This window comes from Paroedura picta, chromosome 2 (genome assembly GCF_049243985.1).
Source record: "Paroedura picta isolate Pp20150507F chromosome 2, Ppicta_v3.0, whole genome shotgun sequence".
NCBI classification, from domain to species: Eukaryota; Metazoa; Chordata; class Lepidosauria; order Squamata; family Gekkonidae; genus Paroedura; species Paroedura picta.
Window position 1 is genome coordinate 72,482,054 of NC_135370.1, and position 23,227 is coordinate 72,505,280.

Consider the following 23,227-nt stretch of genomic DNA (forward strand, 5'->3'; position numbering starts at 1 on the left):
AGGGGATCCATACCATATTTACACTCAATAAGGCTCAACAAAATGTCTCCTGTGTGTTTAGAAGAAAGACTTTTTGCCAGGAACATCCTGGAAAAATCATGGTTCTTTTAAAGTTTACATCACTAATTTTTGTGCAACCTTGTAACTTAAAAAATCATTCAAAAACAATTCCCCTTGAATATTGTCCTTGCATTTCAACATTCTATAAAAGCTGCTCAAAGCTTAACCTTCCTTCTCCCACCTGAGTCCGTAGCTGCTTTAGACTTCTCCACATCCATAGGTTCCAGATTCTCTGGCAACTCCTGCATTTCATCATCTCCGAAGCCAGTATCTGGGCTATTAGTTGGTTTGTCTTCATCATGGGTCAGTGATAGCGACGCTTCCCTCTTACTAATTTCCAGGACTGCAGCAAAAAGCTCATCCTCATTCATTGCATCAAATCCAGCATTTACCAGCTCTGAAGTCTTATCATTCTCTGTTTTCATTTTCTTTGAACTCTGCAGATGAGAAACAAAATTTAGAGTTGGGTATATAGGATGATGCATGTTCCTCCCTTCTTATGCTTGTTGAAATAAAAATGAGTAAACTCTGAACTCACAGCCTCCTAAGAAACATTAGGGTACAGGGTTGTCTCTGACCTCCAGGTAAAAGTGTGGCATGTTTTGAACATTTCAGAGAAGCATTTTGAGGATCTAAAAATAAACGAAGCCCCCTTTTCACCACCTCCTGCTGTTGCACACAGAAGATACATACAAAATGTGACTTGCATGCCAAGAGCAACCAATAGCGCTGTGAACCTGCTCAGCCTTTTTCCTTTCACGGATATTGGCCTAACACAAGCAGGCTTTATGCTGTTTAAAGAAGGCCAGTGGGACTCAACAGTTAACGGCAAGGTGCTGATTTCTTTTTATGATGCTCTAAGTACTAGTACAGTATTTAATTTTCTTCAGACTTTCCACTCTGACCAGGCTGCATTTCTGGCTTCTCACATCCACAATTTTCTTTACACTCATATTCCCCCTATATCTTTCAATCATCTGTTCTCAAGAGCTAAGCATCTCTTTAGTGTAACAGGTATGCCTGTTCAAATTAGACTGCTTTGAGGTGATCCTTTTCAAGGGCCTCCATCAAACATTTATTTTCATTAGACCCTGGCTAAATGGCAAGGTGTAACTTACATTCCCCCCCCCCTCTTTCCCTTTCTGTCTGTACTTCTGTTTCACTTAGGCAAGTTAAATTTTTATATACACACACCTGAATAATGTACTTATGTACTCCAGGATTAATCGCTGAATTGAAGTATTGGTTTGTAGGAAAGAAAAATACCCTCACTTTATAATTGAGTTCAGATGTCTTAAAACAAGTTTCAGTTGTCTGAATGTAACAAAATGAGTCATTCTAACCGGGGACCGGTCAATGCTTGACAATTTTACTGAGGCCTGGGGGGGGGGGTAGCCTTTGGCCAAGGGATGTCGCTGCTGCCACCGGAGCCCCTGCTCCGCTTGCTTTCCCACCGGCGCCCGACTTCCCGCCACCCACTGGAGGGCGCTGCCAGCAGCAGCTGTGCAGTGCCATGCCGAGGGGGAGCCCCAGCCATGGTGGCCACTGAAGAGCACCAAAGTTGAGCTGGCAGCAGAGTGGAAGGGCAGCACCCGAGGCAGCAGCTGGGGAAGAGGACGAAGAGGAGCCGCGGCCCAGTACCGTCTGATCCCCGGACCGGGACCGGTCTCCGGACCGGGGGTTAGGGACCACTGTTCTATCAGACCAGTGCAGAAGATGAAAAAACACAAACAAATCTTTGCTTACTTTCTCTGGTTCCTCTCGCTGTTGTTCCCTAAATGATACATCACACTGTTTTTGGCTATTTGCAACAGGGCGTTTCAATGGTTCATCTTCACTGTCTGAATCCACAGAATTTAGAATGGGGCCTTTAAACTTGAAGAAGTACTTCCTGAAAAATAAACATAACAGAATGCTGCCAGACTGATGAACATAAAGTCCCAATAGATCATATAACAGCTTGAAGAGGCAAGCTTCTTTAGTAAACTGTACACTAATTTAGGTCAATTTTAGTTGACTACATTACAGCTCTTTGACAGAATAAAAACATGATGCCAACAGAGCAGACAAAAAAAAAAGCTGGAAACAAAACTAATGTTCAGATTTATTCAGCCATACATTTTCAGGTATCTTAAAAATGGTAAAAATCACAACTCACCGACAGGGTGTGGAAGTGCTTACAGAACAGGAATTCACCATCTGGGATACCTTCAGTGGGCGAGAACTGATTTAAAAATTGGAAAAGCAGATGATTACTGACCATGTCTGAGCCCGGCTAGTAAATGACAATTTTGATTACAGCTATCAGTCCACAGCAAAGACACCATGACAAAAAACCTTTGAAATAGACTAACAATGCTATTCTACAATATTTGTGAGACATATTTACTGCTTTATTATTTTGCCATGCCAGTAGGACAGTGCTACTTCTTCCTGCCTTTCCCCCTTCAAACCCCAGTCCCATGTTCAGTGTCAGCTCTAGAAGCTAAAGGTCAAAAGTACTTGCAGATTAAATTCTAATAATATACAACAAAAATAACAGCAATTTCAAAAAGAGAATCATCCAGCAGAAAGTAATCTGGAAATATTCATAGGTTTGCAGGTAAAGAGAATTTAGTTTAGCTTTCAGAAATTTTGATAACTGCTGTTTTAAGTTTAAAAAATCCTTAATATTTATATTTATTTTATTACTAGTAATAATACTATTAGTACTGGAATAAACAAAGGAACTTACATTGCAGAATGTGCGCTCCACCCAAGAATAAGTGGGGGCCTTGTACTTTCTGTGCAGTGAGACTGTAGGGTTAAAAATCTTGGTATAACCACTTGCTGTCCAACTTTGTGATTAAGAGAGAGTGCTACATTGAAGCTGTATCGTTTCAGATGAAGAATCAAGACCCTTCAAGACACAACAACAGTTGGAAATGCAGTAAATAAACTGTCATCTTCAATGCACACACCTACAAGTAAGCCCCTACCATTCCACATACAAAGGGCTACATCACAGAGTGCTCCTTATTTCCAGTTTATTTCTATCTTCACTCCTCTCATCATGCAGTGCAAGTGACAATTCCCTTAGTGAATACAAATAGCCCATACATTAGAAGGGCTAGATTTCTAATGTGCAAGCGTATCGTTTCACATCTACATGGCCACAAGTACTTTATAACAAACAGGAAATATTTAAGGACTCTCAAGAACATATGCTGAGCTTTCCTCTTCCAGTGTTAATTTTACTTTGCTCTACACTTAATATAGTACTAAATGAAAGGTCAGTATTCCCATATAATGCAAACAACTGTTTTTGGTGTAAGTCCTCTCCTCAGTTACCTATTACATGTCCTAAAAGTTATTTCTAGTTTCATTCAGTTTTGTTCTAAAATCATCTACTTACCTGGGAAACCTACTAAATTTATGTGTAACAAGAGCAGATTTCCCATTGCACTTCTCACAGGAATATTCTATTTCTTCTGCCTAGGAGACATAACACCAGTAATGAGCATAATACAAAGACCACAATCCACTAAAGACTCTTAATATTGGGTATCCATCTGTCTCAGCAGGGCAATAATCCAACCTCACATTGTAGAATGTAATTTAAACTTCTAAGTTTGACAACTAAAAAGAATAGCAAGCAATACATAGGCTGAAGACAGGATAGCAGAGAAAGTAAATCAGTAAATGAGAGATATTTTTCACAGCCGTTATTTGCTTTCTGCAATAAGCAGGCTTTTGCCAAGTCCTGTGCTTTCTCTTGATGATCCCCTTTCCTTTTGGGATTTACTACTGAGATACATGCCTTATCCGGATAGTAAGGAACTACTATGAAACACTTTCAGACAAGGACCCGTAAGTTTTATATTATGACTGTCATTTCATGCCATTAGTTAATGATACTAGATGCTAAAGTCACCTGATAGTTCTCCAGAGCCATGGTTCCTCAACTTATGACTGAGAGACCCCAAAATAGGTCATGATCTTAAAAACTGCTTGTGAGATCAGCAGGAAGAAAACAATGTGATGAGCAGGGAGTGAAAACTTTGGGAAGCTTAAAGGCAAATTTGGGGTTGACTCTGCATAATAGTATTCCTGTTAATCAGTAATGCTATTTATTTAAAGATACAAACATGAATAAAAATAAAAACTTGTTCATTGGTACCTGATGGAGAACTCCTGCATTTGGGGGAGGGAGAAAGAAGCATGTTGTTATTTTTACCAGTGGTTCCCCAAAGGCACAATAACTGGCTCCACTTAAAAAATAAATAAATAAAGAGCACCACTGACCTGGAGAACACAGCTGCTTTTTAGTTTTCATGCTACTCTCCACAGTAAATAGATCACAAATCACATTTCTCAAAAGTAGCACCACATATTTTGAGTGTAGGTAAACTTTTGTCAAGTACAAATCAAATATCACCTGCTTGGAACTTAAACTAGCTTTCATCATGAATTGATTGCATAAAAAGTAACAGGAAAACCTGTAATGTCAGCCTTTTGAGCAAGTACCTACATTTCAGAGTTATCCACCTAACTTTTGACCAATCAAAGCAGTTCGTAACCGGAAGTGTTTACAAACTTTTCAGTGTCGGAAAAAAGTAGAATGTGTTGATAAAATATCTAAATGAGAAGATTTATGTATATTACATACCCTGAAAAAGAGATCCAATGAATCTTGGATTGAGCGAGATGGAAGAAGTTTTTTCCTTCGTGGCAAGTCAATGGAAAGGTCATTAAACTGTTCCCGTTTGGTGACTGTTTCACCACACCTGCAGTGAAGGAGAAGCTCATCTGATTCACTGGGCTGGACAAAGTTATCTATATGAACTCAAAAGATTACTTTTGAAAGGCATATGTTATTCCACAAAGCAGGTGTCATCTCAGGACACAAAGTTCAAATGCTCTTAAAGTCAGGATTGCATCCAATAGGCAGACTGCAAACTCTTCTCTGATTCCCTGAGGGCCATGGAAGAATCATTCAAAGGTGCCCAAAGTTATTATAGAAGTGGAGGTTGGGAGTGGAGAATCCTTAAATCACTATGCCTGCATAACTTCTAATTTTAGAGAGGTGTCCATGGTATTTTCCAAATATTAACAACATTGCTTGGTTTTCACTTACACTGAAAATGTCTTTAGAATGTGAACAGCTGGAAACATGAAAGACTCGAGCAAAACTCAGGGAGGAGATTAAGGGAGGGAGAGGCTTTGGGAGAAATAAGAACCACTTCGGCAGCTCTTATGAAGGTGAGATAATAATTTTGTGAAATAAAGATGTAAGAGGGCAAAAAAGTGTTAACAGAAAAAAGAGGATGTAGACATGTGATATTGAGAGAAAGCAAGCATTGCAGCATACAAAAATTGAAGGAGGGGAAGGAAGGTGAAGACCCGTTGAGGTCTACAGGGAAGAAAACATGCTATGAAAAATGGGGGAAGGTATGTGTGGAAGATAATAGATCAAAACAACTAAAAACTAATAAGGGTGGAATTTTGGGCAATTTTGGGCAAAGTTGCTCCTTTGCCGGTGGCCTGATGCGTCGGGAGGCGCAAAGCGCCGCGCGTAGCGCGTGCTCCCTGCCCGGCGGCCTGACGCGTCGGGAGGCGCTTTGCGGGCCGCCGGCAAAGGAGCAAAGGAGTCTCCTGATCCGCCACCCCCAACCTCCCTGCCAACGACCAAAAGAGCAGCGGCGCCGAAGCCGCGCCAACGGAGGATACCCCGCCACCGCCACCACCAGCGCGGCCCCCACCACGGAAAACGAGCACACTGGTAGGCCACGGCGCGGGGGGGGGGCGCAGAAAAACCTGCTAGTGCTCGCTGTATTGCAGCTACAGCAGGCTTAATTACTAGTATAAATATAAAATAATTGTAGGCCAACAACCTTTCTCAACTTTTTTATCATTGAGAAACCCCTGAAACATTCTTCAGGCTTTGAGAAACCCCAGAAGTGGTGCAATTGTGCAGAATATGGTTGGGAAGCAGAGCTTTACACATGCCCACTTGAGTCCCCTCCCATTCCCAATCCCTACAAGCCCATCACTGGCTGGGGGGGGGGGGCAGGTTGAGGTAACCAGATATGGTCATATAAGTATCATGTTTAACAGATTTAATAAATGTATTAAAAACTAATTAACTCCCACCCATTCAGAAACCCCTTCCAGGGCCATCAAGAAACCCCAGGGTTTTATAAAACCCTGGTTGAGGAAGCCTGACCTAGAGGTTTCAAGCAAATAAAAGTGTAAACTGATTTTCATAGTGATGTTTTTTGTGTATCCATCTTAAATGAAAATCACGGAATTTAAAAGCAATAGTTCAGAAACCAATCTCAAAAGCATCTAGGAAAGGACATTTTGTCAAATTGTACACATTTCAGAAAATCAAATCTGTAACGCTCTTCATCATGATAAATAATTGTACTTTAATAGAAGATGCATAAAATTACCTTTTCCAAAAATCAACCTCATCTGCATAAACTCATGTCAAGGTTTATCCCAAGAAGCTTACTACTTAAAAAAAAAACCTCTGAAAGTCTTGATGCTGTTAGACTTCTACAAAGCTACCTGCATTTTAGGCAGATAACTGACTTATTTTTATTTATTTACTATTTATATTTATACATAGACCATTCCTATCAAACCTGTTGTCTCGGGATGGTTTATATTCACTGATGCGAATACATCTATTAGTATAAGATACAATTAAAAACAATTCACTATTAATAGTTATTATTATTATTATTTGATTTATTACCCACTGCTATCGAACAAGTCAGCTTGTGGTGGGTTACAACATAAAAGATCCCCACAGATAGAACATTAAAACCCAAAGTGACAGCGAGAATAGTAAGAAATCCAACAACTCTCCACCCGCACCTCACAGACCACTCTCAGGGTATCGACTATCAAAGTATAGAATATGGTAAAGCTACCAAACCTATCTGCCAGATCCAAGTGGATAGGCCAGTCGGATTAAATATACAGTTATGTTCTTCTAATGTGAAGGAGGAAGAGCAGGGATGGACTGCAGGGGAGGCCCATCAAAGTTCTGGCCTCAACTGTAAGCCTGGTAGAAGAGCTCCATCTTGCAAGCCCTGAGGAACTGTATCAGTTCCAGCAGGACCCTGATGTCCTCTGGGAAATCATTCCACCAGGCAGGGGCCAAGGCAAAGAAAGTACTTGACCGGGAAAAAATGTTTTAAATTTAAATGTATCCTTAGTGTTGTATTTTGTCAATATTTTAATGATCTTATGTATGTATATGCATAATTTATTTGCAGGAAACAATTTCAATTGTTCAATTTTTGTGGAAAGTTTTGCCTTGCCATAACAAAAATTATTGGTACACAGAAATCCGTTTTTAAAGCATGCTACATTGGTAAAATTGAATCAGAGATATTGCAAGTATGTATGATTTGGAGAACAACAACAATGTATGAAAATACTGGGATTGGGAAGAGAGTTCTTTAAACACTTACATTTTACATATGATAGAATGCTGAACCTCAAACTCCAAGTTTGTAACAACTGGACAAGTATAAACTTTGGCAGCTGTTATGTCATCAGACATCCTTCCTACTGAGCTGTCTTCACCAGAAACTGGCTCACTCTTCCAAGTTTTGTTCAGCTTTTCCATGTCTTCCTTCAGTTGATCCAAGCACTGACTTAAAAATTCATGGGCATCCTAAACCCAAGAATATATTTACTAGACCAGCAACTCTGATATCTTATCCATACAATTCTACGCATACCATGAACTATACTTTGTACACATAAATTCACAGTGCAGTCCGAAGCAAAGTTACTCAACTATGCACTGGAATATGTCTGCATAACAGTAGTTAGTTACTTTAGGCAGGCTCCCACACACCGAACCCATGCAAGAAGCCAGTCTGACTATTCAGTCTGGAATATAATTTGGAAGTTTCTGAAAATATTGTATGCCTTGATCGTTAACATGTCTCTGTTGTACTTCAGTGAAACATCTGTGAACCCATATTAAATGAAAATATAAACAAAGAGTTCCTAATGTTCATTATGAGAAATGTTGCAAACATATTTGGCTCTGTCAGTCAAATGTTATATATAACTCATCTATGCTGCCAGTCAATCACATTAGTACATTAAAAAAACAGCTGTTAAATACTGGGAATAACTAAGTCAGACAAACAGACTGCAAACAATATTGACAACTCTCAGCAGAAACAGCCAAATTATAAACACATGAATCACAAAGATCTCATTAATATATTAATTTTTGCTCCAGGAATGAAAATAATCACTTCATCACGATATAAATATAATACTTTAGAAAACTGAGATCATTGCATATAATTCTGTACAATGCCCTAGAATGTAGACTGGTCCACAATAACAGGATTAAGTAAAGAGAGTTTTTCCCCCCCACAAGAAACTCAGGGAAAGTCTCAGGTTTGTAGGGGAAAACGACAAGGGAACATAAAAACATGTATAGACAATAGTGACCCACTAGACATTAGATATGTGAAGTCCACAAAAGGCTTTAGACAAAGTATCTCACCAGAGACTCCTGAGTAAACTTATCAGTTATGGGACAAGAGGACAAGTTTTCTTACAGAATAAACTGGTTAACTGACAGGGAGCAAAGAGTTGGGAAAAAATGATCAATTCTCACAAGACAGTGAAGTAAGCACTGGGTTCCCACAAGGATTGGTGCTGGGACCAGTACTATTTAATATGTTCACACAGTAGAACTAGAGCTTAGCAGTGTAGCAGCCCGGTTTGCAGATGACACAAAAATTTTCAGGATGGTAAAAGCCAAAACCAAATGTAAAGAATTCCAAGACGATTTCCACAAACTGGGTGAATGGGAGACAATGTGGAATGGGGTGAATGGGAGACAATGGGAGACAATGTGGCAAATGAAGTTAAACGTTGCTAAGTGTAAAGTGATGCACAAAGGGACAAAGAAACCCAGCTTAGGCTAGTGACATCTGAACTTGCTGAGATTGAGGGGGGAACAGATCTTGGTGTTGTAGTAAATAGCTCAATGGAAGTGTCAACCCAGTGTGCAGTAGTGGTGAAAGAGAAAAACTCTTTAATATTTAATAATATTTAATATCGTAATAGTAAGACACACACCCATAAAGAAACAGAATAAAGTAGCAATCTCAAAAAGTGATCACTGAAAAATTCATCCAAACTTTCCTGCTTGCAATATTTGCTACCATACGCTAAAGGCAGGATTTGTTTGTTGAAAGTCACCAGCTACACATGTCAGAAAACTGTGCAAAACTAAGGGTTATTATTACATATATTATGGGTGGTCTCAGCAATAATTAAAGCACATAAAGTTCTTAAGTGTAAGCATACTTCATGTTTGATTAACGATACAGTACTTACATTTTGCATGTAACCAGAGAATCTCTCTGCAGTGGCTGAAATTGCATTTTTCACCTTCTTGAGTAAATCTTTCTTCACCTCAGGGCTACAAACATCCTTTTTAGCAAGCAGATGAGCAAAACGTCTAGAAAAATAGATGTAGTAGTGCTTTCAATAGTAAAAAAAGATCTGAAAAGTACTGCTGCAGATCTTCTCCCCAAAACATTACTTGTCTCAACTATAACACGGAAAAGACTGCATAAAGAGGAAGCTTATACCTAACACTTCTACTAAATATTTACCTATATTGCTAGCAAATGTTATACTGAAACTGAAGAGGATAAATAAATTAGTGACTGACTAAATACAGACATGTTAAAAAAGAGTGTTAAAAGTTACGATTTGGGTTAATCACAAAATATAAATAAGATAAATTGAGGCCACAGATAAACTATATGCACAAGAAAAAGGAAAACTACAGAGAACTCAAACTTTCATCTACTTGTTTGATACCATGTATTTTGTGCCAGCAAAATGCTAAGTAGAGCAGAATGTCAAGTAGTAGTAAGATTTAGAGCCTCTCCTTCAACAAATAATGTTTTTTCCCATAATTCCTCATACATTCTCTTCCCTACCACCTGACAACTCAAATTCAGTCAATAAATTGTAATTATGAGCAACCAAAGCAAAATTACAACAACCTTTGTGTAAATTTCCCATAGTTTTTCACTGAGATCCCTCAAATATCAGGAGAAAAATGTCAAGAGATAAAGAGTGTGTAACTAGAATTTTTCTATACTGGTTTCACAATAACCTTTGTTTAGATTCCCTTCCATTTTTACAAGATTATTTAGTCTACCCAAATGATCAGTAGGATAAATTAATTAAGTCTGGATTTTTAAAAAGCATGCTTGAAAATACTTTATAGAAAAGCCCTTTGTCTTTTACAGAAGCACACATTCACATGCTTCAGCTAGCAATTACTAGCCTGACTGCTTTTACCAGTATTCTAACCAGAAAAAAATTAAACCCTACCCAGAGCAAATGCTTACCTGATTAGTGCATTGAATGGAATTTTTTTCCATGGGATATTCTGCTTCAAAAGATCATTAGCAAATGACTGAATTGAAAACAGTGATTGCAAAATAGCATTCATGTAACAGGTGTTTCCTAGGTTTGTAAATCTGTAAAGTAACACAGGTTATATTTACATAAAATGAAATAATTTTAACACAGATGTAAACTGCCATGTTAAACATGGTTGCCCCTAATTACCTAAAATTAGATTGAGAACTATGCTTGCTAGGAAATTTTCCAATGGGATGGGGGTGGGATTTCTCTATAAGCTTGAAGTCTTTAGTTTGCAAAATTTAGAGATAATTCAATATTCAACATGCTGCTATCAAGTACTACCTCTGCTATCTACCCATCATGCTCCAGATATCAGAGACAGATAGAGGACAGCAAATTCCTAACTATGGTAGTACCAGTTCAAAACCAAAATGACTAATCTGAACCAGGCTACAAGCCTTCAGCTTTGCAAATGATAGAGCTGTACCAATTGCACCTAAAAGCTTTACACAGTGTGACTTCAGAACCTGCATGGAGACAAATTTGACTTTGCTTCTGTTCAAATCTATCTAGGAGAAACTCATGGCAGTCTTTTATAATGTTAATTCATTTCCTTCAAATATAACAAAAGATTTATATAACAAAATAGGCACTCTTTCAAATCACTCTTGAAACAATAGAAGAGGGAGAGAGGGATGCAAGCTAATGGATTTGCCGCACAAAACTGAGACTCCTTGCTACAATGGAATATTTCCAGAACCCTGACTAGCAATTCATTACATTAAAAAATGAGCAATTATTTCAACAGTTTAATTTACATGCCAAAAAAGAAGATGCAGAGTCATTCAAAACAACAAATGTATATGAATTTACAGTAAGTACTTTCCCGTCCCCCGTTTACCGTCCCAAAGCATTAGAAGAGTTGGTTCTTATATGTTCCTTTTTCTCTACCCGAAGGAGGCTCAAAGCAGCTTGCATTTGCCTTCCCTTTCCTCTCCCCACAACAGACACTCTTGTGAGGTAGGTAAGGCTGAGAGAGCCCTGATATTACTGCCCGCTCAGAACAGCTTTATTAGTGCTGTAGCGAGCCCAAGGTCACCCAGCTAGATGCATGTTGGGGGAGGAGCAGGGAATCAAACCAGGCTTGCCCGATTAGAAGTCTGCACTCCTAACCACTACACCAAGCTGGCTCTCTAGTTACTATAACATACTGACTTTACATAAACTTTGATCACTTAAGTGATAAACCTGACTAGAGTTATATTTAAGGCAGATGTACATAAAGTGTTGGAAAGGATGCTGGGTGAGTAAATGGCAGTAAAGAGTGCTGAAAAAGAAGAGACTACAGTCAGTGAGGAAAAGCTCTTTTGCCAGTGTGAGTAATATCTATTGTTTCTATGTACTCTTAAAAGAGCAGAAACACAATTACATGTAAAGATATACATATGCAAAAGCTTACCCTTGCAGCTGCTGTTGTGTGTGAGTGGAAAGGGGGACTCGTGGTTTGTTCCATCCCATATAATCCTGATTTGATCTCATTTTTTTAACGGAGAGAGGGGCTGGCTGAGAGAGAAACCCCAGGCTTCTTTTGGCAGAAGGAGTCTGATTCAACGTATTAGACCTATAAAAGTTTGTGCAAAATAATAAGGATTTCCATGAAAATATTAGCAAAACCAATTAAGCCTATCAAAAATAGTTTAAATATAATGGTATATATCAGAGGAAAGGTATCAACTTTCCATATTTTATCATAAACTGTATTTATGGAGCCAAAGAAAGCTATCTAGATTATCACTCTCATTTTGCCATGTCAGCTGGTTTAATCTCAGTTTAGAATTCTCATTTACAGGAAAGAAACCCTGTTTAAGCTATAGGAAAGAAACCCTTGTCTAAGCTATCCCACCATTTAGGGTGGCTACCTGGAATGGACCAGAGCCCGGGTCTTTTCTATCATGGCTCCAGCTTCGAGGAATGGGAGGCCTTCACGTGGCCCTGTTTACTAGGGCTTCTAAGGGAGTTTAAATGATGAGACATCTTTTAAGGGAGGGAGGGGAAGAAATTTGAGGCTTACTATTTTATCTTTGGTTTAGCTGTGGATGTTGTAAGCTGCCGTGAACCAAGAGGAAAGGCAGGATATCTTTATCTTTAACCGCTCCTGTGAAGCGGATAAAATAAAAGAGTAAGGGCCCTGAGGGCGGACCCTGTCTGGGATGAGGAAGGGTGCCCCATTGGCCCCTTCCCCTGGACTGACAAGCGAAGGGCCCAATCTGCTTGTCAATCCGACTGGGCCCTACGCTTGTCAGTCCAGCCCTAAACCGCCAAACAGCAGCCGCGCTGTGCGCGGCTGCTAATTGGCAGTTTGGCCCGGCAAGCACCAATTGGGAGGCGCAAAGCGCCTCCCAACCAGTCCCACCCAAAGGCCAAACCTTCGCCCCACGGCAAAGGCCAAACCTTCGCCCCACGGCAGCCATTCCTCTGCTGGCCGCCGAGAGGGAAGGTAGGCCCACAGCTCCCCCCGTCGCCTGCCCCGGGGAGCAGGAGCCTTCCCAGGCATCGCGGGTGGGGGGGAGGGGCTTCAAGCCTTCCCAGGACTTGAGGAGTGTGATCGCCGGCTTGCAGATCTGGTGCTCACGCTCCCCGGGCCCTGGGAACGCTTTTTCCTGGGGGGGGGGTCAAGCCTTCCCCAGGCCCTGGGAACACTTTTTCCTGGGGGGTGGGGTCAAGCCTTCCCAGGGCCTGGGGAGTGCGATCGCCTGGGAACGCTTTTTCAGGGGGGGGGGAGGCAGAGAGGCGCCCTGGCCCTGATAGGAGGGTCGCTAGCACCCGCTGTATTTAAAGTACAGCGGGCTTAATTTCTAGTGTTTTAATAAATAGGCTTTTGCATCTGGATATACCAGTAAACTTTCCCAAATCAAGAAACCTTTGATAGTGCTTAATGTATCGGGAAGAACAAGCTGCATTTGTACCCACCATGGTCAACCAGAAATCTATGGGTGATGTATGAATGTGCCTTTAGTGTCAGATCATCATGCTAATAGGAAGAATTTCTTCCTCAGATCAGAACAATTGGTAGACATACACGTATGTTATCTTTCTATGTCACATAGTTTCATTTAGTGACCTAGATTAGTTCACTATTCTGTCAATGATAGTTTGTCTTCTATACCTTTTCATAAAAATTCAACATTGTTCTGATGGAGAAATAATATAAGTATATACATAAGATTATGCAGTGCTCTGATAACACGGAATAAATTCCATACCAACCTTTCCAGATTAGAATTGCTAGCTGAATAGTCCTTTGTGGATGATCTCCCACCATAAAATGAAGAGGTCTGTAAAGGCAAAACCCCTTGAAAAGGAACAGAAATACTTGTTAAAAGCAGTTTAAAAAATCTTAGTGGGTTAACAACAACAAATTCTCAATATGGTGTCAAGCTAACCCAATTTCCTTGCACTATTCATATAGATGTGCGCTCCAAAACCTTTGCCCAGCATATGTACTGTGTGCAGTTGTGGAGGCCTCACTTCAAAAAGGACATGGACAAAATTTAGAGGGTGCAGAGGAGAGTGACAAGAATGACCCGGGGCCTGGGGACTAAGTCCTATGAGAAAAAGCTCAGGGACTTGGGAATGTTGAGGCTGGAGAAGAGGAGGTTGAGATGGGACATGATTGTTCTCTTTAATTATCTGAAAGGTTGTCAGGGGAGAGGAGGGAGCAGGTCCTCTTGGCAGCAGAGGATACCTGCAGTAATAGCTTCCAACTACATGTAGAACGGTACTGGCTAGATATCAGGGGAGAAAATTTCAGTCAGAGTAGTTCAGCAGTGGAACCATCTGCCTATGGAGGTGGGAAGCTCCCCTTTCCCAGGTAGTCTTTAAGCAGCAGCTGGACAGATATTTGTCATGGATGCTTTAGGCTGATCCTGCATTGATCAGGAGGTTGGATAAGATGGCCTACATGGCCCCTTCCAACTCTATGATTCTAAGTTCTCTACTGAGAGTGAATTGAAAACTAGCCAGGAGGCAGAAAAACATTGGCAGAACAATTTATATCAGAATATTTAACAGCTTACATCTTCTAATCCTTAAAAGATTCTCATAAAAAAAAATCTTATTTAGAGTTTCTTATTCCTCCTTCTGAATTATTCCGAAACTAGTAATCAAGCCTGCTGTATGAGTAATACAGCGGGCTCTAGGCACTTACCGGATTGTGGGAGGTCCGGCGGGCGGCTGGGCCTCCCCCGGGCAGCAGTCATTTGGCGGGCAGGGAGTCCCCGGCAGCCGCGCTCCGCATGACTGCCGGGGGCTCCCTCGGGCGTCAGGCCACCAGGCAGGGAGCCCCCAGCAGCCGCGCTCTGCGCGACTCCCGGTGCCTCCCTCGGGCAGCGGCGTGACACGGTGAGAGGCGCTTTGCGCCTCTCGCTGCGTCAGGCCGCCGGGCAGGGATCCCCTGGCAGCCACGCTCCGCGCGGCTGCCACGGACTCCCTTGCGGCGGCCTGACACTTCAGAGGCGCTTCCGCCTCCGACGTGTCAGGCCGGCGGCAAAGGGAGCAAATGCGAGCCGCGCTGCGTGTGGCTCGCAGTTGCTGGGGCTGGGAATTGGAGGGACCAATCGGCAGGCGCTGTGCGCCTGCCGATTGGTCCCTCCGATTGTCTGTCCTGAGGAAGGGTCCAATCCGGACCCTTCCTCATCACAGACAAATCCCGCCTTAGAACCCCTTAACCATTTATTTAGTCCGTGTCGCCCACGGTGCCACGGGCGGTTTAAAGATGTATATTTCACATTTATCTCCCCTCCCTCAAGGTTTCTCAGCCTGAAAGCAGATCATTCCATTCAACTAAGTGTGGATACCAACAACATTATTTGGTTCAAAGTTACTGCTCTGCAGGCATATGTGCATGTTCACTGATTTCCCTTTCCAACCTTGACTACAATGCCTATAACTGTTCCCCTGACCTGAGAAACAGAGTTTTAAGGGAATGCAGTGGAAGTGGGAAGGCAAGAAAGCTCTGTTCCATTCCCCACATTTAGTTTAGCTAGTGCTATAATTGTATAAATTCGTCAAAAAATAATAGCATTGACCTTATTTACCTGATGTTCTGCTCTCGTCAGCTTGTTTCAAGTTCAGTTGCTTTTCTCTGCTACTACATAAAAATTTCCGTGCTGGATCAGTCAGAGCTTTATTATTGCTGCAGATAATACATACAATTTATTTGAAGTAAATATAATAACTACACTACCATCTACATAAATATATCCCTATATTTTTCCTTTTCTTTGCAAAATACTGCACTGTCGTGCAAACATACTATTAACCATAATTGAAAGACTAGCCTTGTGCACCATAAGCTTAAAAGGAGTCTCAAACTGGCTTACATTCATCTTTCCCCACAACAGGCAATATTGTGAGGTAGGTGGGGCTGGAAGAGTTCCTGAGAGAACTGTGAGTGGCCCAAGGTCACTCAGTAGCTCTCATAGAAAAGAATGGGGAATCAAACCCACTTCTTCAGCTAGGAGTTCACCACTCTTAACGCTTACACCATGCTGGATCCCATTATTAACCATTCAGCCACCCCAGCAGCAACCATCATTGCAATCTTAAGCAGAATTATACCCTTCTAAAAAAATCTTTGAAAAATTTGCCAAAAATTCACAGCTGACATTCCTATGGGGATTTCAAGGCAAGAGACATTCAGAGGTGGTTTCCCATTGTCCCTTTCTGCTTAGCAATCCTGGACTTCATTGCTGGTCCCCATCCAAACACCAGCCAGGTCCAATCCTGCTTAGCTTCTGAGATCTGGTAAAATAAGCAAGCCTGGGATACCAAGGTTAGATTATTAAATCTTTGAATGGTGCAATGTCTGTTAAGGATTGCATTGCTCACTACACAGTTAACATACATATCCAAGATACTATTACCAAATATGTACAATTTTCAAGTATACCAACAGTAGGTTTTTACAACAAAGTAAAATGGTAACTTTTAAAAAATTGAGGCTGTAAGAATTATTTTCAGCGGGGACTTAACTGTGAATAAGAGATGAAGAGAAGAATGGATGGTAGAGAAAGTGTAGAAAAGCTTACGATAAAAAATATTACCTTGATGAATCATTCTCTTTAGGGTAATCTTCATTCACTTCTGAAGTAGGTTGTGTCCTTTTCCTTCTTTCACTGTTTTTTAAAAACACACATTTATTCAGAGGCCATTCTTTTATGTAAAACAAAATTAAGGCATCCTTCCAAAACTCTGACATTTGAAAACAGCCCCAGAAGCATTTTACCAAAGGGCACACAGATAAAAATAAATTATATAACTTGAAATGCAATTGAGTAATTGCTTTCAAAGTCAAACATAGATTAATACATGCACACTAAAGATGCAGCATCTTTAAGTTTGTTTTCATACCGATTTTCCAACAATCCACTTCTGTGAGGTGTTGAAGCAGCAGGCGTAACCATCATGTTAACCCTGTTGCCAGATATTCCAGTTCCCACAGAATTCTTAATGGATGTTCTTCCTGGGCTGGTAAGCACCTTACGAACTGGAGTTTCCTCTTTATTTTCTACAGTTCCTTTTTTGGGAGGTGTCTACAAAATTAAAAGTGAATGTTAACTATATTACTGTTACAAATGACAGGCCCAATTTATTCAGCAGTCCTGATGCATGGAATTGCAGAGACGACTACATACAAATTGTATGAATTACTGTTTCCATGCAGGTCATATGTATACACAGCTAGCCCTATTTGTACTATGTTGGCCATACATACTCTTTAGCTTCTCAAACCATAAACTTGACTGGAGGCACTATTTTATTCAACTAATGATTTGATCACTACTGGGTCGAAAGCATGCTAGTAGTTCTCCTTTGTAAATTCTAGTAGCTTTTGGCAAATTTCTTACAATTCAAACAAAATTAAGATTCAAGGACAGTTTATCCCTTATGTCCAAGTGTTTTGCTTTTGATTGGCTGTTGATCAGGTTGCATATGATATGAAGTCACAAGCAGTATATATAATTTAACTAAATAAAAAATTGAAACATCACTGAACAACTACCTAGATAAAGCCTTTCTCAACTTTTTTTACCATTAAGAAACCCCTTAAATATTCTTCAGGCTTTGAGAAACCCCAGAAGTAGCATGATCGTGCAGAATATCATTGGGAAGCATAGCTGTGTAACCGCCCACCAGGGACCTCTCCCCTTCCCATCCCTATCACTGGCCATTTTAGAGGGGGTGGGCAGGTCAGCATGATCATATATGGTCATATCAACTGATAAATGTTTAACAAATTTTAAATATACATACAGAAAATAATTAACTCCCACCCATTCTGGAATCCCTTCCAGGGCCACCAAGAAACCCCAGGGTGATACTTAAGCTATCCTAGACCAGGAGAGCCAGCATGGTATAGTGGGTAAGAGCGGTATCCTTTAATTTGGAGAACCGGGTTTGATTCCCCATTCCTCCATATGCATCATGTTGGGTAACCTTGGGCTAGTCATAAGGCCTCTTAGGGGCTGTTCTTACAGAGTAGTTCTGGTTAGAGCTCTCTGAATCTCACTTCCCTCACATGGTGTCTGTTGAGGGGAGAGAAAAGAAAGGCAATTGTAAGCCACTTTGAGACTCCTTGGGATAGTGAAAAGCAAGGTACAAAAAACAGCTCTTCCTCTTCTTCTAGGTTATTACTGGCTTCAAGGGTCAAAACTTTGCTGTGGGCCTGGAATTGAACCAGAAGCTGGTAAAGAATTATATGCTCCAAATAGTTTGTCTTATTAACATCCCAGCAGTTACATTCAGCTACAGTATCCCTGCTCTGAAAGGCAGCTCCTTGTGTTGAGCAAGTTATAGTAATCAATCTGCAATCACCAAGTGGGATTAATTATGGCTAGCCCCTTTCTGTCTTGGAACAGGCACAGGTGGCATATTACCTAAAGCAGGTAAAGGCCTTGATAGACACCCCTGACACTTTACAATCTTAGGGCAGCACTGAATGTAAGAGCCCTACGTTAAAATAAACAATGTAAGAGCTCTACAAAAAATAAAATAAACAATTTCACCATGAAATCACAAACGTCTCGCAGCATCTGGTTTAGAATGCAAATACAGAGTACATGCCTTACAAGGGTCTCAAACACTGACACGGCATTAGTGTTTCTTGCTAATTCATAAGGCTTGGGGGACATTTTGATATTCAAAACTACTCTATCGTAATGTTTATTGTATCAAAGAAAAGATAAAAGGAAGGAATGTAAAAAGGAAGTGGACAGAACTAATTGAAATACCTGGTTCTCAATGTATTGAAGCTGCCTGTTAGAATCCTTCTGTGTCGTTCTGTTACCTAAGATACCTCCAAAACTGCTGGATCCTTGCGCAGATTTTGCAGCTAAAAGAAAACACTCAGTTACGTTCAAGCTTACATTTATATTTTTCAAAGTTTGATTTCTATGTCATTTCCTTCCTCTAAGTCAAATCACTTATTAAAAGCACAAAAATGTATACTCATTTTACTTACAAGAGATTACTCTTAATTTTTCTTGAAGAACTAGACTCATAGATATTGTAGCTACAATTGTGTGACATACCATTTTAAAAGGACTTTCCTACTAGTATATAATAAAACATAGTCACAATCTTAAAAACCATAAGTTCAATTGTTAACATTATTAAAACTGTTAGTTACAAAATCCAGAGTTATAATATTTATTCCTGCAGCTATTCCCATTTGCTTCGGACAGGCTTTCTCAAGCAGGGTTTCATGAAACCCCATGGTTTCTTGATGGCCCTTGAACGGTTTCCCAAATGGCTGGGAGTTAATTAATTTTTGTATATATTTTTAATTTCTGAAACATCAGGTGACATGGTCATGTTGACCTACCTCCTTCTCCCAAAATGGAGAATGATGGGCCTGGAGGGGGTGGGAAGGGGAAGGGCCCCAGGTGGGCATGTACACAGCTCTGCTTCCCAGTCATAATCTGCATGACTGTGCTACTTCTTGAAGCCTGAAGAATGTTTCAGGGGTTTCTCAATAGTAAAAAAAAGTTGAGAAAGGCTGGCCTAGGAGTCTATGCCTTTCTCATGAGTAGGGAATGGGAAGATGGTAAAGTGTCTGAGGTATATGGTGTTATACATCTATCAAAGTTTGTGAGTACAGGGAGGCCAGTACCTTTGTTGTTGTTCCACAACTGCCCACTCAACTATCTTTCCCAGGGAAGGCAAATATTCCTGAATCTCAATATTAGTATGGTATTCTGATATGGTAAACATTCAGGAACGCCAAATTTATTTCACTCTATTATAGCCTATGTGTACCCTTATATTCAATGGTCCCCATAGGCTATAATGGAAAAGTGATCCAGGATTGTCCAGGGAGGATGTTTTTAATTTGCAGCATTAACAGTTGGCACCTCTTCTCATCCCCACGCCATCCCCGTTTGAAGCCCACTTTTATGGGCCCCCAAAGAAGGTGCCCCATCTTCCATTATTTCCAAAGGAGAGGAGAAAGGCATTTAAAGTTTAAAGGGAACATAGTTCTTTTTAAGTTCCTTTGCAAGCAGTGACAGTGTCACAAGTCAATGGAATTTAAAGGGCATGTCACCCCTTTAAACTGAAAAAACAATCGAACAAAAAATGTCTGGCTGAATTAATACTAGAAAATTACCTGTAAGGCATTTTTTGTGTACTTTTCAGTCTTGAATTAACCCAGTGCACAACCTTACTGTAGATATAAACAGTATATCGCTTATTTAAATGTAACTAGTTTTCTCTACAATATGGCAAAATCTGATAGTACACTACTTAAAGGTTTAATGTTCTAAAGTTTACCATGTTTAATTGCATATGTCAGTCTAATTAAGAACTGTTTTATTGTACCAAAACATAAAACCAAATTTAAATTTGGAAAGATACTATTGCATAAATTAAAATCTATGCAAGACTTCCCCAAGTTTGGGGTTTTCTCCCATAGCTTCACAATCTCTGAAAATCTATCTTTTACATTCCTGCAGCACATAAAACATTATGCACTTGAGACTAGAACTAGATACTTTCTCCTATAAGAGACAAAGCAGTTTTGCACTCACCTGTATGAAACCTATTTTGAACCGCCTCCAAATATAGCCTCATTTCATCCGCATCTTTTGATGGTATTTTATCCACTGTCAAGAAACTGGAATCCTTCAGTGTTACCATCAAGCAACTTAATTTCCCTCTATTTGGCCGTACCACTACATTTTTAATATTATGGTTTAGCTGGAAAGAAAATGGAGACCATTTACGTGCCAAATAGTTCAAGGAGAAAACAACAGTGAAGGATTTTTTCTCCCCTAATGCTTAAATCTGCTCCCCACTGACCTAGGCTATGCCAGTTGGTGTAAGTTACAACCAGTTAGTACTAAATCACAGAATATTAAATATACACAGCAGCACAACATTTGTCAGTTTGGTAACAACACATAGCTTGGTAACAAATAAGGTAAAAGGTAAAGGTATCCCCTGTGCAAGCACCGAGACATGTCTGACCCTTGGGGTGACGCCCTCTAGCGTTTTCATGGCAGACTCAATACGGGGTGGTTTGCCAGTGCCTTCCCCAGTCATTACCGTTTACCCCCCAGCAAGCTGGGTACTCATTTTACCGACCTCGGAAGGATGGAAGGCTGAGTCAACCTTGAGCCGGCTGCTGGGATTGAACTCCCAACCTCATGGGCAAAGCTTTCAGGCGGCTGCCTTACCACTCTGCGCCACAAGAGGCTCTTTGGTAACAAATATACAGCTTTAATTAACATTACATTTCATTTTCTCCCCTCTACAAGCTATCTCACCACAAAACTCTAATTTCTGCTTACAGTATCCAAAGAGCCTCTGCATTCAGAAACCCTTTTAAAAACCCCAAAAACCCTTCCTATATGCAATGGTAGAGATAGTGGTTTCACTATATCCAAAAAAGTGTGCGTATACACAAAAGCTTATAGAGCAAAACTTCATTTGTCTTACAAGTGCCTCTGGACTCAAATTTTGTTCTAGCAACAATCATGGATTGCTTTACAAATAGCAATGGATTTAGGTGCCGATTTTGTTGACCTTAATCCTGTATTTTACTGGTCCCTTACTCCCTCACATTCGATCTTGGCAACCAAAGCAGAATACAACTTTCAGGCCATCTACAATATGAAGTCTGAGCACCAGCAGAGAAGGGGCAGGATCAGATGTAAGTTTACAGTGTCATCACAATAACTGGAAACCAAACAAGCTTCACAGAGAAACAAACCTCTCCCTTAGTGTCACCTTTATATCGTTAGTAATTAATCAGATACCTTTAATTCAAAGGATCTAGCTGCCTTAACTCTTAAGCCCTAATCCACATAAGCATCTCCCACCAAGAAATTCAAGTGTAGAATGATCTAATGTGGAATACGGAATTTCCTGTCACCATTCTTAGCTCTATGAAGTAACTAAGGCTGCAATCCACAGCACACTTCCTTTGGAGGAAGCCCCAAGGAGCAGCATGGAACATTGAAATATACAAGCTTTGATTTCTCCAGTTTCTCTCCTATTTCTTTACTTGAAAATATTACCCTCCTGACAGTCTCAGCCAATCAGAGGGCACATCTATTAGCTCACCTGATTCTTCACCCTTCTCCTAGGTTGGGAAAAAAGAATCTGGTCAAAGTTTGGATCCAAATTGACTTTTTGCCTGTCCAAGGCTGTCACATGAAAAATATTGTTCTTGGAAAACATTATGTGCTTCCCTGGTTCTCTTATCTTTGGATCTTAGTTGGAGTAATATGAGTCACTCCTTTATGTGAGGGTACTCACTATGCTCTAAATCTTACCATGCTCAGCCCTGCCTTTCATACCAGCATTAGCTTCTGGTAAGTTTCATCCCACTTAGGAATTTGCTGATAGGTAGCTACAAGCCTGCTTCACAGACCTTTTGAGCTACACACTGAACAGTCTGCTGAGATTCTTGCCCACCCCAAACTCCACCCTCCTCAGGCAATATTTGATACATTTGTTATTCATTTTGTGAGACCATAGAATAGACTTAGTAGAACATTACACATTACATACATCTTTATTAGAATCTAGCTTGAAGCCAGGAGGCATGAAGCAGCCATTAGCTCTAAGCAGGAGAGTCATGTATGGTGTCTGAATTCCATGTACGCTGGATAGGGAGGACAAAAGATTTATTGCTGTCTTCAAGAAGCCTACTGCTATCTTCAAGGCTGTAAACGTTGCAGATCTAGGAATGTGCAGATGTGGAGGGGCACCATTTGGGGTCTATTCTCAGGGAGATTCCTTGAACATGAATTTCTAGCACACTGTAACAATGTCTCTTCTGTAAAGTGCTTCCCAGTCTATCAGGATAGGTTAAAACAATTGTCCTGAGACCCTGGCCAACCCTTGATGATGCCTAGACCAATGGAAATGTGTGAACTGTAAACTAACAAATCTGGAAAGTTACAAAAGATCTGTGTCAGCCTTGCTGAGACAGAGATCTGAATTTCAAACATTTCTGCTGCTGATCTCCCTATTTTGCACAAAATACATTTTTTTATCTTTTGCTTCATCCAAGACTTCTTGTCTGGCCATTTTGATTATTTTATTGGTTTTGCTGAATCCTGCACACGCACCTTGGTTCTTTCAATTTGATATTAGTGACTGCTTATTCCAGTGACTCTAGAAACTGTATTGCATTTCTGCATACTCAAGGGCCTTGGGATCTTCCTTCAGATTTGTTCAT

At 40.5% G+C, this 23,227-nt stretch overlaps 1 protein-coding gene across 3 annotated transcripts in view; it reads right to left on the bottom strand.

Annotated features, from left to right (window-relative positions):
• Positions 1–23,227, bottom strand: part of USP37 (ubiquitin specific peptidase 37) — a 47,317-nt gene that overhangs the window by 17,279 nt on the left and 6,811 nt on the right. For 2 of the 3 annotated variants that reach the window (XM_077320684.1, XM_077320683.1), the window contains exons 3-18: positions 20,568–20,736; positions 18,771–18,871; positions 16,891–17,072; positions 16,584–16,655; positions 15,576–15,673; positions 13,747–13,831; positions 11,939–12,100; positions 10,461–10,592; positions 9,430–9,553; positions 7,527–7,732; positions 4,709–4,826; positions 3,455–3,534; positions 2,795–2,959; positions 2,219–2,284; positions 1,807–1,951; positions 242–497 (exon numbers count right to left, since the gene is read on the bottom strand). In XM_077320684.1, coding sequence (XP_077176799.1) covers positions 242–497; positions 1,807–1,951; positions 2,219–2,284; positions 2,795–2,959; positions 3,455–3,534; positions 4,709–4,826; positions 7,527–7,732; positions 9,430–9,553; positions 10,461–10,592; positions 11,939–12,100; positions 13,747–13,831; positions 15,576–15,673; positions 16,584–16,655; positions 16,891–17,072; positions 18,771–18,871; positions 20,568–20,736 — 2,161 coding nt within the window. Of the gene's footprint in view, positions 1–241; positions 498–1,806; positions 1,952–2,218; positions 2,285–2,794; positions 2,960–3,454; positions 3,535–4,708; positions 4,827–7,526; positions 7,733–9,429; positions 9,554–10,460; positions 10,593–11,938; positions 12,101–13,746; positions 13,832–15,575; positions 15,674–16,583; positions 16,656–16,890; positions 17,073–18,770; positions 18,872–20,567; positions 20,737–21,797; positions 21,860–23,227 lie in introns of those variants that run through there. The other variant, XM_077320685.1, reaches the window with a different exon arrangement.